The sequence below is a fragment of the Callithrix jacchus genome, chromosome 16 (assembly GCF_049354715.1).
Source record: "Callithrix jacchus isolate 240 chromosome 16, calJac240_pri, whole genome shotgun sequence".
Taxonomy (NCBI): Eukaryota; Metazoa; Chordata; class Mammalia; order Primates; family Cebidae; genus Callithrix; species Callithrix jacchus.
This window is the reverse complement of record NC_133517.1, coordinates 80,573,702-80,592,154: the sequence shown is the minus strand read 5'-3', so window position 1 is coordinate 80,592,154 and position 18,453 is coordinate 80,573,702. Positions and strand designations below refer to the sequence as shown.

The following is an 18,453-nucleotide window of genomic DNA, read 5'->3' as shown; positions in this document are numbered from 1 at the left end:
GACACTGCCGTGGCCTCCAGTGATCAGCCCACTCAGGGTTCCTGGCAGCAAGGCTCGTATGCAGATAGTGCTAGAACCAGCAAACCTGTAGGTATGCAAACAAACCTACAGGATCTGATGAAAAGCCAAAAAGGCTGTTGTAGGAGAGGCCATATTTCTTGTAAACATAGGAATGCACAGCAGGCTATCTGAAGGCAAGGTGGTCTTTGAGCCTAATAATTGGTAGCAAATTCAGCCAAAATACTTAGCCTGAGAGTGAATTCTGTCCTCTGACTGCTACCTTGGCTTTGCTTCCTTATATTTTGGCTGCCAAATCAGTGCCATTCCTTTCTACCTCCGTGACTTTGCCTGTATTATTCTTTCTTCTTGGAACACCCTTTCTTCCCGTAAATTGCATGCCTCTTGAATAAATCCCACTAATTCTTCAAGGTGTAGTTTAAATGACAGTTTCCTTCTAATCTTTGACGGTATAATCACAAAGATGATGTCTTTGTATGCTATTAGCACTTAGCATGGTGTCTGCTGTTCAATAAATGTTGAGTTGAAATCCCCCTCTTTTCTTTCTTAATTTTATCCTTTAGTGTTATGTTTATGGAGACTATCAACCGGGACAAAGTTTCAAGAAGTTTGGGGAAAGCTGCTTCTGCCCTAGGGTCCCTTCAAGAAAAGCCTTAACTGCTGAAATTCCCCCAGACGTTCAAGCTTATAATGGTTCCCACAAGAAATCAACCTGAACTGTCTTGCAACGTCTACCTTGCTGAAATTGACTTTCAAATGAAGCATAATGTTATCTTCATCTCTTATGGTGACTCTTCTTCCCAAGGAAGCTACCTTGTTATTATAGTAACTGCTTTTGTGGCGCTTTCCAGATTGCAAAGTACATGTGCATACATTACCTTGTTTAGCACTCATTGCGATCATGGGGCTCGGTAGCACAGAGGAAGACATTTCATACACAACTTCTATAATCAAGGGAATCTGCCAGTCTCTGTTATTTCAGCAGAGTCAATCTAAACAAATTTTAGATGGCTTGGGGGAAAGAAACTCGGAATTTACCACCTGCTATAACCCTCCAACCAGCATGAAGAAAATGACACTGTTCTGTCCTGGAAAGCAAGGGTTCATACCCAAGAATTATTGTAGGGATTTGGAATCCCAAATTAAGTATTCTCCCATATTTGACCACATATTTAAACTCTGAGGTGCTCAAATTGGAACTCTCTTCCAAACTGGTCAATGTATCAACTGACTCGGGGGCCAATAGCCTTTTGTTCTGATCTAACCACCTCTGCTAGGTGGGCTCTGAATAAGTTTCTAAAGGGCACACCCCATAGGAGACTTTTGATAGGTGAGATAGGGGATAGCTTGGTGGGCCTGGAAGATAATGGGTAACTAATGCTCCAAAAGCAAACCTGTGACTGATGGGAGATAGAAGGTGGTAGATAAGTTATTCTCCCCCCCCCCTTTTTTTTTGTTGTTGTTTTTTGAGACGGAGTCTAGCTCTGTCACCCAGGCTAGAGTGCAGTGGTGCCATCTTGGTTCACTGAAAGCTCCGCCTCCTGGGTTCAAGTGATTCTCCTGTTTCTGCCTCCCAAGTAGCTGGGATTACAGGTGTGTGCCACCATGCCTGGCTAATGGTTTTGTATTTAGCAGAGACAAGGTTTCACCATGTTGTCCAGGCTGGTTTCATACTCCTGACCACAGGCAATCCGCCAGCCTTGGCCTCCCAAAGTGTTGGGATTACAGGTGTGAGCCACTGCTCCTGGCCCCTTCGTTTTGTAAGCAAAATAACGCACACTTACCAAAACTTACAGGAACTGTATGTTTAGAAATGGCAAGAATTCATATTCTACTCTCAAAACCAATTTTCACAGAAATTGGCTTCAAGGGAGTTATTTTCATCCTTACCATGGTCATTGGCTAAAGCCAATCAGATTGATCACGCTTCAACTCAGAGTCACACGCTGGATTAGGTAGTTCTGGGATTATAGACACGTCTTCAAAAATCCATAGTCAAGTAGTCAAGAGAAGTAGACAGGCAAAGTATATTATGAAAAGTGTCATCAGAGTGATGAATAAAATATCGTGGAAATAGAGAAGATCGGGGGAATAGTTTCTCCGGGGGAATTGAAGGAAGGTTTACTTCTCTGGAGATGTCCTTTCTTGAACTTCCTAAAAACTTAAAGGAACTGGGTGTATTTTGTCCACATCAGTACACCTAGTTCTGGCATCATTCCTTGCTCAGGGTAAAGCACTCAGTAAGTATTTTGGCCTTAAAAACAGCTAGTACACAGTAGCTACCACTGGCCAGGCACTATGCTAAGTGCTTTCCTTGCATTACATTATTTAATCCTCACAGGAGCCTTACGAGCTTCCTCAGGAGACAACCAGGAGTTAAGGAAGTTAAGATAGTCATCGCAGTTTCTAATTAGAGGCAGACCTAATCCTGAACTCACCTCTCTTGGATTCCAACCAATGTTCTCAACCACTGGACCGAACTCAGTAAATTACAGAAGCTGTGTTGCTGTTTTGATGATCACTGTTGATTACTGGCCACCCATTGGTGCCCTGACTCATTTTCATAGCACATAGGAGACTATCACAGCTGGGGTAATTAGAACAGGACCTGAGAGCCCCTTTGGCCAGATGCTTTCTGGAAATAACAATGTGCCAGTTTGCTCAAATTGGAGAGCAAACTGGTACATTGAACTGTATGAGAATTTCCCACTGAACAGCTGTTGGCCAATTGAGAGCTAATTAGTCCTAGAACATAAGTAACAGCTGATCACGGAGGGCACTTCCGCCCACCAGCCGCAGGTCCAGATGCTGGCCAAGCATTTGAAATGGCAGCTCAGAGGATAAGGCTGAATTCCAGTATCTGAAAATGATCTGGGAATTGTCTGGTGAGAACCACTGGAGTGCTTGTTAAATATGCAGATTCCCTGGCTAAATGTCAAGCCTGCAAATAAACAATCTTCCTCCTGACTCTTGAGCTAACATCTGAGAATCCCTGCATTGTTTGGCTTTGGAGGATTTTGAGGAAATGAGACTTTTGTCTTTATGTTTACATTTTTCAACTCCTGCTTTTCCGAAGACATTTCCATTAGGTTGGGAATGTGATACAATAGCTGTCATACAAAGTTAGCAGGGCACACCTGAAGCATAAATAAAGTTAGGTGAGGATGTTCCCTCTGGGCCTGGAACATCAAATAGGGCTTTGAAAAAATCGGACCCCATTCTTTAAGAGGAAGTAGCCAGCCGAAAGAGCACAGAAAGCCTTGCTTCTTGAAGTGGCACAACTTGCTTTCCTTGTAGTCCTCAAAGCTTAACAGAAGCTGCCAGCCTGAGGTTTCTGAGCTGGATCTGTCTGCCAAGGCGTGTATGGCCTGCATAGTATTGAAACAGTTTTGAATCATATATCACGTTTTAAAATCAGGACCTCTGGCCTTTCCTGTTAAATCCCCAAATGAGGCAATGCTCTGTCTCCTTTTCTGAACCAGCAGTTGGTGACATTTTAGCAGATGCTGTGCTCAGCTGAAAGGGGACCCCTGCCCTGTTTCATCCAGTTCAGCACTGTTCCTCCTCACCCTCCACTGCTGGTCAACTGGCCGCTTCACTCATTTCCATTACCTGCATGGCCACCTAGAAGTTTGGACCGACGCATGACCTGGAGCATAGCTAGGAGGACAGCAGGGGGAATATGGAAAGCAGGGCAGATGGCTCCTGGGCGCTTGGTCTTGAAATAAAAATCTTCCTGTCCTCCCTGTTTAAATGTCCCTCTGCTGACTCGCCAGTTGACTCTAATGTGTTTAGAGGAAACAGCCTTATCTTTTGAGTAACTGGAGCTGTTGAAGTAATCTCTGCAAGTCTTCAATAGTCTGAGCAGAGGAATGGTTATTTGAAATGTAGAAACACTGAATCACCAGATCAAGGGGACATGGAAGGTGAAACCCACCAAGACGAAGCATTAGGGAGGTCTGAAGTAGTAAAGGAGAATTAACTCAGTTTTGAAGAAATTAAGTTAAAGGGCATGTAGTTCCTCCAAGTAGAGATGTCCACCTCACATATGGTACTCTAGGATTAGAAAGGTTTAAACCCTTGCCCAAGTGCATGCACCTAAGTGGCCTGAATTAAAAGCCATTATCTTCATATACAAATGTTAGTTGCTTTTCAAACTGCTTTTAATTAGTTCATAGGATTTTTACAATTCTTGGAAATGGAAATCGATGGGACTTGCCTTCCATTTTATTTTAGATGTAGACCTGGATACAGAATGAAGCTTCTGGAGTTTTAGGCTCTATAGTCAAATTAAGATTACAGTTTGGGGCCAGGGCTCTGGCCCATTGCTCTTTCTACTGCACCACTCTGGAAACTCCAGGTTTCAGGACAGTCACGGGAGTGGATTCTACTGTCAGTCTACAGCTAGGCCTTTGAATTCCAAGTTCAACCCTCATGGTTCTGCTCTGGCTAACCACTACCATTTCACTTTACTATGCTGAGCCATCTTTTAAATTGCAGCAAACGCTTTTTATCATCTGAGAATCTTTTTTTTGTGAACTTCTCCCAGGTAACTGTGGCAGACTGTATTCTAGGCTCTCATCATTTTCACATTAATCGTAATTCCTTACTATAGGCATCTATGGCAGTGAGCCCCAAATTAAAGCTGCTTTGGGTTTTAGGATAATTGGTGCTTAATAAAACCTGATTTTTTTCCTACTAAAAACAGTAACAAATTTACACTCAAATCAGGGTTTAAACCATAAAATCTCAAGGCTTTAAAGTTCAGTGGGGGGCTGGAAGGGGTGGGCAGCAGGACTAGTCCTAGGCTAGAATGTAAAAGTGGGTACATGTCAGTTTACTGAATGTCCTGGTTTTCAGTTAGGCATCTCAGATCAACTGAGGACATTTCCAGCACCTGCCTACCCACCTAGCTTGTTTGGAGCACTAAGGATGTACATCCATAAGCATGTCATAGTTTGTATGTACTTAGCAGTTACAGAGACATTTTCATGCCCCAAAGCTTCCTCTGTACCAGCCATTTGTTGGTTTCATTTTTAATCTTAATACCTCACACATAACAATTATACATTTATGAAAATTGCAGATTACATAGTTCTGTTAACAAAGAAGGTGGAGACAAGCTATTCTAGTCGTCCATTTTTCAGTCTAAAACCTCTTGAAAAATTCATATGGTTTATATGGGTAACTATTCTAGATAAGGCAAACAAATGAGGTGTTTGGCTATATTAACTTTTTCAGCCAACTTTTCCCTTGGGGACCTCCACCAATGAAATAACAAATACTCAAAAAAGTACAGCTTATAACACAACTTTTATTAGAAAAGTTATACATAACATAGCATCAACTATTTTCAAGAACAATATTAAACCTGATAAGCAACAAAAACCAGACTAACAAAATGTGTAACAAGAACTAACGACCTTTCTAAAATCAAACATTCAATTATCTACAATGTCTTTTTACAAATGGGGAAAACTCCTTGGTTTACAGGCACATTATATTGAAATAAAGCTGCAATAGCAATTTTATACAATTACCACTCTCAAGAAACTGAATCGTTAAAACAGTAATTACGAGTTCACAAATTTTTAAAACATTTCACATAATTTAAAATTATTGGGTATACACTGAAGTCTGATTTTCAAAAGTGATTTTTTTTCCCCACAAACGTTTCAACACTTAGGCTAGAACTTTCAGTGTTAATTTTGCCCTAAAAAGTTAAGACATATTCTGATAATAGTCACATGATTTCTGATGCTATCTGGTCTGTTAATAATAAAACCTTTATTTGGATTTTTTTTCAATTAAATTATAGGAAACTAGACATAGGATTTCGTTGCGAAGCTATTAAATTTCCAAACACAGGAGTGTGCAGCACTGGAAAAGGAGGTAAGTACTAAAACTTTTAATAAATATCAGAGAAGCCATTAGTTTTTACAGCATTGTCTGCTTAAAGGTTAAGTTGACCAGGTGTATAATTTCCCATCAGTCTGTCCTTGTAGTAGGCAGGGCAATTTCTATTTTCATGATCTGAATACTCAAATATATCCAAAACATCTTTTTAAAATTCTGATTTATAGCTCCTAGAAAGCTATGTTTTTTTAATAGTCACTCTACTCTAATTAGGCCTATTTTTGCTCATTCTGGAGCCTCACTAAAGTAACAGATTTCAGGATAGCCAAGTTCATCAGAAAGACTCAAATGGAATGATTTACAAAATAGAACACTTTAAACCAAGTCATTCCTATCTTTTTGTAGCTGAAGGTTATCAGTCACAACACAATTTCACGTAACAACTCTGCTCATTATGGAATTACACTTAAAAATGAATCTCAAGAGGGTGACCTTTGTTTCCCATACCATCTCTAAGGAGAGTGGCTAACAGGAAGACTGCCAGTGTTACCGACGGAAAGGCTTTTTTCTTCCTTGTCAAAGACTCATACCATAGTTTTAAATTAAACTGTCAGGAATTTTTTCCCAGACAGGGTTTCCTTTTCAATGCAGTAATGAAGTAGTAAGATAAAAATCATGACTTTTTGACTGCCATTCAACATTATTACATGCACCAATATTGCACACATCTGTTTTGAACTGTTAAAATCATCTTCTGAGTCCTTGGGGTGCTGTTTTCTCCATCAGAACACAAACACAACCCATCTAATCAGTTTCCCTCAAAGATGAAATTGACAAACTTAATATACTGGAAAAAAATGAAGAAAGAAAAAGGCAAAGACTTTGTACAGACAAAAATCTAAGTTTTCTCAAAGGGTTCTGTGTCCCCTACACATGGGGGCAATTTGTAAGCACTAGTGAAACAAACACTAGCTGTAATGCTTCTAGCTTCTCATATAATATGGAACCTTGGTCCAGGTGTTGCGATGATATCACTATATGGTTCTTCCTGTGTCAGCTCAATAGCTTGCTGCTTTTTAAGAACCAAGAAGCTGTAGAACTTTGCAGCAGCTTGTTTTCTGTTCGTACTTCGACATAACTCAAGCAAACTGATAGATTCAGCTCCGGTTTTAGCAAGAGCACGCTGAAATAAAACAACAATAACAAAAAAAATGACTTAAAGTAACCTGTATAATAAAGTGCTAATTTAGTGAGGATGCTGATATAGTCAAATATTTGTCCTCACCAAATCTCATGCTGAAACGTGATTCCCCAGTGTTAGAGACGGAACTTGGTGAGAGGTGTTTGTGTCACGGGGTGGGGGTGGATCCCTTATGAAGGCTCCCCGCAGTAATGAGTGCATTTTTGCTCATTAGTTAACATGAGAGCTGGTTGTTTAAAGAGCCTAGCATCTCTCTTGCCATGTGACACACCTGCTCCCCCTTTGCCTCCCACCATCACCGTAAGCTTTCTGAGGCCTCACCAGAATCAGATGCTGGTGCTTTATTTCTTGTATAGTCTGCAGAACTGTAAGCCAAAAAACTTCTTTTCTTTATAAATTACCCAGACTCAGGTATTCCTTTAGAGCAACACAAAACAGACTAACACAAATGCCAATTTTGGTTACTGGAAAAAACAGACTGTAAGGACAAAGACTGCACTTTTAAAAACAGTATGTGATTCTCATGTTAATCAATAGGGTAAAGGGCCAAGGTATATTATGGTACATCTAAAATCCAAAGAAGAAAGTCTAAGTGTTCTGACATGTATTATTAAAATTACCAATTTCTTTGGACAGCTAATGTAATATACTAAAATCTAGCACTTACGGTTTTGAAAGTAAAAAAAAAAATTTTTTTAATGTCAACTATCCTATTTTAGGAAACCTTGAGAAACTTGCTTGGCATTTCATAGATATCCAAGATTGTCTGTGTCTATGACATTAAGGCCCAGGGAAAAGTGACTGACATCTGATGTTACACAATGATCCAATAAATTTAATGATTCAGCACATTAAATTTACTCAACAAAAAACAAGAAGGTGCAGGGATACACAGGTGTTCTGTAGTATGTCACCATGGTTCTGCTTTTCAGGATAACCACAAGCATTCTCCTGCATGCTTTTCAGGCTTACCCTTGGCCTAACAGCTTATGTATTTAATTTAAACATTTAAAAATAATGCAGTTTTAGAGAAAGTTTCACAAAGGTATGCTCTTTTATTTCCAGCATTGTAACTTTTTTTTCAGGGAACAATGCCAAGTCTTTGACGGAGCATTTTTCTCCAAGACAACAGAAGAAATACCTGAAGACCATGAAGCATCTGCTGAGTCCTTTTGTTCCATCTTCTTTCTTCCTGATCTTGATCACCCCCTGAAGCATCTTCATCCTGAATGAAAATGACCCGCAAAAAGCTGATAAAACAAGTCCAATGCAAAATGAAGTATTTCTACATTTCCTGAAGTTCTAAATTACCTTGAGACTGTATATTTTGGACTAATAAAAAACTGACTTAATGCTGCTGAGAAATCACTTAGCATCTACAGTATAAACTCTGAAGTGTTTGTCTTCCTTAAATTACAAAGGAAAGTCCTCTGTATATGTGCAAGCAAACATTTGGCTGAAAGTATACTTCTATATTGCTCTGTAAGGATGCTATCTACACACACTGTGCGGGGTCTGTGGACTGCTGCTGATCACAGAGCTTTTGGTTACTGGCCCCTGTTAAAGAACTTACGGATATAATCAACTGTACTACTAAGTATATTGTTTATTTCAACTCAAAATATGTACATAAATATTGCAACATGATTTTCTAGATGACTTATGTTCTGGCAGATTCCTAATCTCTCATTGTGGAGCAGTAGCAAAGAGCCTGCAGACTAGCTAAGGATTTATTATTGATCTTTATGGTGTTTTAAAATGAATGGGCTATAATCCTTACATCTTACTTGAGCAACCTAGGTCTCAGCCACATGCCGCCTAAATGCCTTTTTAAAGTCCAAGGTGGGTGCAAGGCAACAGCTGTAATGTTCCTAGGCTACGTATGCTGAAACTATATACCAGACATAACAGAAACCACAACAATTTTGATATTCATTCACAACTAAGTCTGAGATAATAGCACACCCTAATTCATAGGTTAGAGTAGCTCTAAAGCTAATTTTGGCTTTAAATAAGGTATTCATATTAAAGATAAGTGCTAAGTATTATTAGAATTAAGAACAGATGCTAATGAAAATTTATCCAATCCATAACCTTTATTAGTCTTGCAAGAAATTTAAACAGCTTCAGTGCTACCTAAAGGACATCTTATTTTAAATTTAAAGGTTTAAGAAACATATCTGACAGAACATCAAACAAGAATAAATTCTAAGTCTTAAACAATAACCTTGATGATCCAGAAATAAGGAAGAAGAAACAAGAAGAAGAACAAGAAAGACCTTGACCCCTTTAAACATGCCCCAGGAAAAAGAAATTATTTCCTAAAGCACCTCTTACTTTGTAAAAAGTAAGTCATTCAAGTCTTCACTCAATCTAAGTGTTTTAGCAAAGTCACGCTTTACCCTGGTTTAAGTAAAAAAAAAAAAACAGAAACGAATCCCAGACAAGTGGAAAATATATGGTTATCTGATTTCCAGGCCACCACAGATACAGAAGAGGTTATATTAGAAGCAGATGATAACAGCAGTAAGAATCGACCACTGACCACAAGATAGTAAAAGCAGCTACAAGCAATTTAGAAGTCAGACAAAGAATCAGTGTAAGGGCATTCCAGTCTTTCAAAAGCCCACAAGGGAGCCAACAAGTTATGGCAAAGTATAAAATTTCATGTTCCTAATGATCTTTGCCACTAGGCATTTGGTAAAATTTTGCTTATATTCAAACTTTTTTTTAGTAACTCTGATGTTCAACACAATTAAGTTAGCTCCAATATGAAAAATAAAAGAAAGTTGGATGTTTTTGCTAAATCTGGAATGGAAATTATTAACTAGTTTACCTCTTCCTCTTCATCATCTTCTTTTTCCTTCTCTTTCTCCTTCTCTTTTTCTGGCAGAAGTTCTAACTCTGGTATTAGCTGACAGATATTTGGAGGTTCTTCTGGAGGAAGCTCCACAGGTGGTATTTCCATCTGCTCTACCTGCTGAGGCTTAAAGCAATACAAGTAAGACAATTTAAGATGTATGTTTTAAAGGTAGCTTATTTTAACTATGCAAATACACAGTGGCTGAAGTTTTCTAGCCGAAAAGAAATACTGAGGTTTTATTTTCATACTTCCCCACAAGCAAAAATTTATTACAGTATATATCTTCTTTTTGATTTTTTTTATAAAACTACATTAAAGTAGCTTACAAAAAAAAATTTCATTTCATTTTTATACTTACTTTTTAGGAGTCAAAAACACTTTTTACCACTAAAGCTTCTGTAAGATTATACAGTAACTTAAAAATCGTTAAGCTTTCACTCAAGAGTCTTGAATGTCTCATGGCAGCAAACGGTAGAAGTGAAAAAATTGTTTTTCTGGGTCCACTTCCTATATTTATTTTCTCTCAGGCTTAACATAAAGAATTCAGAATATTAAAACCAAAGTCTTTTTAAGAAACCAAAGAATTACCAGAAAGACAGTGGTTATGAGAGTCACTACTCATTACTGTGTTCCCCATTCCTGAGCTTATACGGAAAAATGTTCTTACTGACAACTTCTTACCACCAGAGGGCACAAAAACTAGTTCTTAAAATTGGCAGAGTATTCTTGATGGAGGCTGAACAAGAAGACTAAGGTGGTCAAAAAGCCTCCCTTTCATTTTATCAAATTCATTTGATAAAAACTCAAATTCATTTATCCTGTAGACTTAAGATTGGAAAGCCCTAAACCAAACCCTACTACTTCGTTTTTACTTGCTTAGCTTTCCTATCCTAGCTGAATTTAATAGCAGTCAAAGTGTGAATGAAGTAGACAGATACTGCTTTATATTTTCTCAGGTATTTGACAAGTCTATTCTGATTACTTAGTAAGATGACCTAAAACTGTCTAGTACTGAAGGTATGCAGGAATGTCTGCCAAAGAATAAATCAGAACCAACTTGAGTCACGGATGCTCATTTTGGACCACTCTAAAGCAACGCAATTCAAAAAGAGTCAGAAAGACTGCACACTCCCAGAACATCTTCTCCTACTTGAAGCAGATTGTCTATATATCCAGTTGCTCTTCTTCCTCTGGACTCATTCCTTACCATTTTCTGCTAAAACCAAGATACTTTAAAAGGGCTCCCTAAATACCACTTGCTACTGACTGTATGAAAACCTTCAAATGACTTAATGTATAGATTTGCTTACTTACAGGCATCACTGGCTCTGGGTCAATTTGTCCAGCTTTTCGCTTAACTCCCTGAGGTGGCGGTGGAGGCATAGCTGACTCATCTAGGTTTGTTCTGCTGGCCTCCATCACTGACTCCTGGAGGCGGCTTGGCTCTTCCATAATGGGCTCATCTGCAATTGGTCATATGAAGAGAAAATGTAGATCATACAGTTCGAACAGTATTACAGAACCATTTATTTTTTAAAGCAGTACACTAAGACATATGTAGTGCTTTCTCTAATGAAGGAGATCCATAAAGATCACTCTAGTTTTAGCAATATACGTAAAAGGGGGAGGGGGTCTTAAAAGGACAAGTTCTACCCACAGTACAATGTAGGACAATTCTTTAGCAGACTATCTACCCTGCCAGTTCTGAACCTTAAACCTCTGGGAAGACAGGAAACTTCATACTTAAATAAGGCAATCAGATCCAATGCATTTCCCTGCCCAAACATTTCAGTATATCTTTCATTCCTTATTTCTTTTACTCTGACAGTATAAAGGTAAATTTTAAGCAAATACTCATGTGAACTTCATCAGGGAACTATTCCAATAGAACAAACCAATAACTTCACGCTGCTGATGCTGCTGTTGCTGGTCCTCTCTAGGAACCTCTGGATTTTCAAATTCTTTGAGGAATTCATCCAAATTGTCTGCCTCTCCTCCTTTCCTCCTTTTTCTAAGGTCTTCTGGTACAAGCGGTGTAAGACAGCGTGTAAAGAGCTACACGAAAAAAAAAAATTCAATTATAAAATCTAACCAAAAAGTCACCACTTATTTCTATCTTCCAAAAGTATGTTCTAATAAATACAGTAAGTATATAATTTATCATGGCTTTTACTTATCATATTCACGTCATTCCATCTGAAAATGAATTTAAATGAGTTTAGTTTTCAAATTGTAACTGCAGACATTTTAGATAAACAAAATTTATCCATTATTTCACAACCTTAAGGGGTTTTCTATTTATCTGCCTGAAGTTTATTTTCATATTCATAAACTAAAACTCATTCTAACTGGTCTCATAGCAAACAGCTTTAAAATTTGTTTTTTCACTTACTATATATTAACCTCATTAGCTATCATTTAAACTATTTTTTTTTTCTTTTTTGAGACAGAGTCTTACTTTGTCGCCCAGGCTGGAGTGCAGTGGCAGAATCTCAGCTCACTGCAACCTCTGCCTCCCAGGTTCAAGTAATTGTGTCTCAGCTGTCTGAGTAGCTGGGATTACAAGTGTGCACCACCACACCTGGCTAATTTTTGTATTTTTAGTAGAGACAGGGTTTCACCATGTTGGCCAGGCTGGTCTCAAACTCCTGACCTCAGGTGATCCATTAGCCTCAGCCTCCCAAAGTGCTGGGATTACAGGCATGAGCCTCCACTTGTGGCCTCATTTAACCTATTTTTAATGGCTACATAATATTCCATTTTGAGCCATTCCTCTACTTTTTAAATCATTTCTCTCTTTTTAAACTAAGCAACAATGTAATCAACGTTTTCACAGAGATAGCTTTTCCATACCTTGAATTTCTTCCTTAGGAAAAATTTCTACTAATTACTGAGTCAAAGCATAAATAGTTTTAAGGACCTTCTTAAAAATAATTATATGACAGTGCTCCTAATAAAAAGCACAATTTTGTTCCTCTGAAATACTTTAGATTTGGAATGTATTACTATATCCTAAATACACAGTAAAATCAATGAGTTCTGTGCGTATCTCAGCCTGAGACACAATACTAGCCTAACAGCACTGCTTAATTCACCAGACACCCGTGAATCTTATTTTGGAATACTGTGGAATGTGAGCAGAAAAGGGCCTACAAATGGGAAAAGATCTCTTGAAGCCAGAATTTTTTACCGTTGAAAAAGCAGAACCACTCATGTTTTATTCAGAAAATAGTTAAAGAATTCAGATGTAAAGCACACTAAGGCAATATACCTAATAGTTTATTACAGAGAAAAGTAATATTAAAAATGTCAGTGGCTTTTTAATGTAAGAAAAATTCATTTTACATCTTTTAGAAATGCAGGTGTCACTTATCCATATATTTCAGATGAAATTATGGCTAGTACACTGTGATTTAAGGGAGAAAAAAGGAAACTTGCCCTACAGTTGCAAAACACTTCATTAAAAATGATGCAAACAAAGGTTTTAGAAGTTTTTTTTTTAGATTCTCAAAATGTATATTAAGTAAAAATTCTGCAAACTATATTACCTTCAGTAGTCTGTTATTCCACAAAGGCTGAGCAGGTAAAGAAAACAGTTTTTCTACTCCTCCTGTCTCTTTCCACATCATTAATTTCTTGGTGGGTGGTGCCAGATCCAAAGTAGTGACAATATCAGAATAATCACTAAGTTGGGCTCTGATTGTCTTGCTATCCAACTCTTTGACACTGTCAACAATGAGTTTCCTCTTTCTCTTGGCTTTTGTTTCTTTAACTGGAATAATAGAAAATAAGATCATTTTCCTAAGAGGCCAGCATGGAACATACAGCTACAAGATGTGGACTGACTATATCCCCCTGCTTTTCTACACACAGACTCTAGCAGAAAAGGTAAACTTCATGAGGGTAGGATGCTTTAACTGATGTTTTCCAATCACCCTTTAGAACAGAGGAACACAATAAAATAGAGGCACACAATAGGTATTCATCAAAAATTTGCTGAATGAGTATGTATAGACTTTTAGCAAAAAATAAGTAAAATGATGCAAGGGCCAATATATTTTTGCCTGTGTAGTTTTATACTGTAAACAATGAACATATCACACTCTATTCAGTTTGGCTCATTTTCTCATTTGAAACAGGGCCTATCACTTACAGGGGTTGTACAATATTTGGTATAGTATCTGCCACAAATTGAGTTTTCTTTAATGACTACAAATACTATTATTTTTATTGACAAAGTGATAATTTACATATAGTAGTTACAGAAGGTGCGTGACAGAGTGAAAGAAGTCCAAGCCTGGTCAGACAGACCTGTAACTCCATCCTAGACATTTTAAAATAGTCATTTCTAATCCTTAAAACTTGCAAGGAGGCTGTATTGTCTCACTTTTTTTTAAATGCAGAAAAGCTCATGGGTTTAAATAAAATCCTCAAGATTGCACTCCGGCAGACATACCCTAAAGGTTTTTGGTTCAACACTTAAAAAAATACAAAAAGATGTTATACAGTGACAGTCTCTCTCTAATCTATCTAATACAGTATATATTTTACTTAATTGTCAATTTCCCTAATCAATGGGAAACGCAAAAGGGTAATCTTGTTCTACACTGTAATTTAAAGTATTCTACCCTACTGTCCTCATAAACCATCTAAAAATTGTTAACTTTTATATCCCCATTACATTATCTCAAACTGTCTGTCACTCGGAAGCAGCCCTCCCAAATTAAGTAATGGTGTCTTGCAATGTTACTTAAAAAATACTACAAAAAAAGATTACTGATTCTAGAATTTTTGATGTTTCCAGTTTTTAAATCTAAAAAAATTTCTTTTTTCAGAACGTGTGAAAAAAGGCAAATTCTAAGAGTATACATACAAAAATTCTTTTTGAAGAGACGGTCTTACTATATTTACTGCCCAGGCTGGTCTCAAGCTCCTGGCCTCAAGTGATTTTTCTGCCTTGGCTTCCCAAAAGCACTGGATTACAGGTGTGAGCTACCATACCAGCTTCCAGGATTTATTTTTTAAAGAATATTTTTAGTTTTTTCCAGAATGTAGCCCAACTGTATAGCATTTAGAATTGTACTTTATTGAAAAATGCTTTGCAATGTTTTCTACTGGTTACACATGTGAGCTGCTAATGTTTTGGGAACCCCAAGAGACTAAGATACTCATTATTATCAGAAAACTTGTTCTATACTTTTATATTTCATGGCAACTTGCACAAACATTTTACAAAATACTCAAATTATAACTGGATAGAAGAAAGACATTATGACAGATGACTGTGACATAAAAGCAGCTTAGTTATCTAAAACAACAGTAACAGATGAGTAGACAGGCAAGAACCAGAAATAAGACCTTATGTTGTACATTGTACAAATCTAAAGGTTCATAGGCTCACCAGTTATATCAATAGGTTCCAATGCAAATGCTTCTTCCTCATTTGGAACAAGTGTTGTTTGATCGGTCATGGTTGGCATTGGTTCAACGGGATCCACTGAATCAGGACTATCAGGCCCACCCACTATAAAAACAAATACAGTCACAAAAAGCTTGGGTATATAATACATATCTTACAAATGGGGTGGGGGGAGGAAAAACTCTTCATAAAATGGAAAGAAATCCTGCTATAATATAAATATAAAAATTTAAAAATTTTATATAAAAATATAAAAGTATTTTTCTAGTTATGAGAAAGCCCCACCAGACTCAAACCTAACTGGCCAAAAAAATGGGGAGGGGCACAAGAGTAAACATGTAAGAGAATCAGAACCAGTAATCAATCATAAGCACTGTACTTAAGGACATCTATAATTCATTAAAAACTACAACTTTTAGTTTGTCATGTTCTATGATAACTATCTTTTTGGATGCCATACGATCATCCCTAGAATCACGGAACATGAAATGCTTACTTGATACATTATCATCCTCATCCAGATCGTCATGCGCAGGCTGCTCTGGCAACATCACCCCTGCCTCAGAGAGGGCGGGGGGATCATCAAAGATACCGCCATCATTATTACTAATAAGTTTGTCATCTGAAGTAAGAGAATGTAAGTTAGCTATAATTTGAAAAAGAACTGCCAAAACCACAATAGCCAATCACTTGAAAAATAAAATTACGTTAAAAGGGATAAAATTTAAACATATATTCAATTATTATCTGTTTCTCCTCCAGGTAGTTTATAAAAGTATAAAACAATTCTCATTCTTGACTTGTATTTTCTAGCTCATTTATCTATTTTAAAAAATATTTACTTACCATACCTATCAAACACAAATAGAACAGTTTTAAGTACTTGTAAAATTTAGCACTGAGATAAGCATCTTTAGGTTTTGTTAACATTTTAAGAGGCTAGTTTTACAGAATGTCTTATTAAACCAACTGATCACAATTCATACATATATATCTAATAGCTGTTCAAGACTCAGAATTAGCAACTGCTTCCAAAATCTTAATGAAGAAGTTATGTTTATGTTCAAATAACCATCATTTTCTCACATACCTAATATTCCACCATCATTTCCTTCTCCAAAATTATCATCCTTATATTGGTCTTCATATTCTAAATGGTTGATTTTCTCATTCAGATTGCTGGTGCTCTGTTCAGACTCTAATAGGAGGTTAGAAGCAGTAGTGCTTACTAACATGTCATCATCCTCAAAAGCACTGCCTTCTCTCATTATCTCACGATCATCCATTCCAAAATCACCTAAACAAATTTTGATTTATCATTAGTTCAGGAAGGTTAGAAATACCACTGTTATAAAAGAAAACAGCTAATGATTTATTATAATTATGTTACATTTGCTTACTGAAGTCTCACTTATCTTCAAGTGTTAAACTATCTTGTTTAAACTTTAAATCTTTAGCATCAAAGTTTTAAAAAATGGCTCAATTACACACAGCTACAATACTGGGACACGACCGGCAGATTCAAACTTAGATCTAGATTTAAGTAATCCTAGATAAACCCTAAATATGTACTTATGTTAAGTTAGATTAATATTCACAGCTTAAACTTTCCTGTTATAATGCATTTCCTCAAGAAAAGAATCTGGTTCTGGGCACATTGGCATGTGCCTGTAGTCCCAGCTACTTGAGGCTGAGGTGGGAGGATCACTTGAATTCAACAGTTTGAAGCTGTAGTGTTCTATAATGCTGCCTGTGAATAGCCACTGCACTCCAGCATGGATAACACAGAAGAGACCCTCTCTTAAAAAAAGAGTATGCCTTCCTACTAGTTTTGAATACCTGTTTTTGAATAGCAAGTATAATAGAGAAACTAACTGTTCCAAAATGGTTAGTTTGAATGCGATCACTACTTCAATGTTGGGACTCCTCACAGAATCAACATATAGGTTCTATGATTATATGTAGGTAGAGGAGTAGGTAAACAATTCACTCTAAGTATGAAAATAATGCTTAATATACTGGTAGAAAACCAAATTCTTTTCTTGATGAAAATACATTAGATAAAATTTTAAGCCTTTCTATCAATGTGAATGTAATACAGTCTGGTTTTCTTTTGAAATTGCAACATGATATAATATTATAACTAATGGCTAGTAATTTCTCTTTTTACCGAAATCATTTTCTTGTAAAATACTGATGTTCCCAACTTCTTCTCTCATGGTTATCTCTTCCACTCTACTCTGATTCAAGCTGAACTGCTGGGCCACATCGATGTCACTTTAAAAGAAGGTCAAATACATTTTATTCTCAAGTTTCACTGTATTTATAAGAAAAAACAATCCCAATTCTCTCTAAAAGAAAAATTAAAACATAACCAACCAACTTTTTAGAAGACTTAGTATTTAATACCTTCATACATTCCAATACACTCCAAAAATTTAAGTGATTTGGAAATTAACTTGTATTTAAATTTGAAGAGCATCAATCATCAGCAAATACAATGTAATATGCAGAAGCCACTAAATCAAGCATAGAGGAAAAAATTAGAAATGATGGGCTAGATAGGCATGGGTTTTCATTAGGACCCTGTAACTTACAGGCTGTATAATCTCTAAAGTTCCTTGACTTCCCTGAGATTCAGTTTCTTCCTCTAATAAATAAGAATAATCTCTCATATAGTCTAAAAATATTAAATAAAAAATGAAAAGTGTATAATGCTAAACACCAATCTAAATACTATCAGCCATATCCAGAACATAAAACCTCAAAACAATCGACCAGGTTTATACAGGAAATAGATGGCAAGGAAAAAGAATTGAGGGAGGCAAAGCTATACTGTAACAGATTGTTAGGAAACTCATAAGCTGTATCAACCAAACGCAGTTTATAGATTTTATTTAGCTTCAACTCAAACTGAAGAGAAAAAAAAAGCTTACGTGTCAATTGGGGACATTTAAATGCCAGCTGGATATCATATAGGCATACCTCGTTTTACTGCACTTTGTTTTACTGAGCTTCACAGATGCTGAGTTTTTAATAAACTGAAGGTTTGTGTAACACTGCATTGAGCAAGTCGGTTGGTGCCATTTTCCAACA

At 36.9% G+C, this 18,453-nt stretch overlaps 1 protein-coding gene and 1 long non-coding RNA gene across 4 annotated transcripts in view; one reads left to right on the top strand and one right to left on the bottom strand.

Annotated features, from left to right (window-relative positions):
- Positions 1-5,312: 5,312 nt before the first annotated feature.
- RAD21 (RAD21 cohesin complex component) overlaps positions 5,313-18,453 on the bottom strand; it is a 97,308-nt gene continuing 84,167 nt past the window's right edge. For all 3 annotated transcript variants that reach the window (XM_035277308.3, XM_078353275.1, XM_002759275.6), the window contains 10 exons: positions 17,528-17,634; positions 16,448-16,654; positions 15,854-15,979; positions 15,340-15,462; positions 13,487-13,710; positions 11,834-11,993; positions 11,253-11,401; positions 9,912-10,061; positions 8,217-8,300; positions 5,313-7,057 (listed from right to left, as the gene is read on the bottom strand). In XM_035277308.3, coding sequence (XP_035133199.1) covers positions 6,866-7,057; positions 8,217-8,300; positions 9,912-10,061; positions 11,253-11,401; positions 11,834-11,993; positions 13,487-13,710; positions 15,340-15,462; positions 15,854-15,979; positions 16,448-16,654; positions 17,528-17,634 — 1,522 coding nt within the window. In that variant the 3' untranslated portion in view covers positions 5,313-6,865. The remainder of the gene's footprint in view (positions 7,058-8,216; positions 8,301-9,911; positions 10,062-11,252; positions 11,402-11,833; positions 11,994-13,486; positions 13,711-15,339; positions 15,463-15,853; positions 15,980-16,447; positions 16,655-17,527; positions 17,635-18,453) is intronic.
- Positions 5,774-12,091, top strand: LOC108588718 (uncharacterized). Its single transcript, XR_001907710.4, has 2 exons — positions 5,774-5,910; positions 8,161-12,091. It is a non-coding gene; the product is annotated as an uncharacterized LOC108588718 (long non-coding RNA).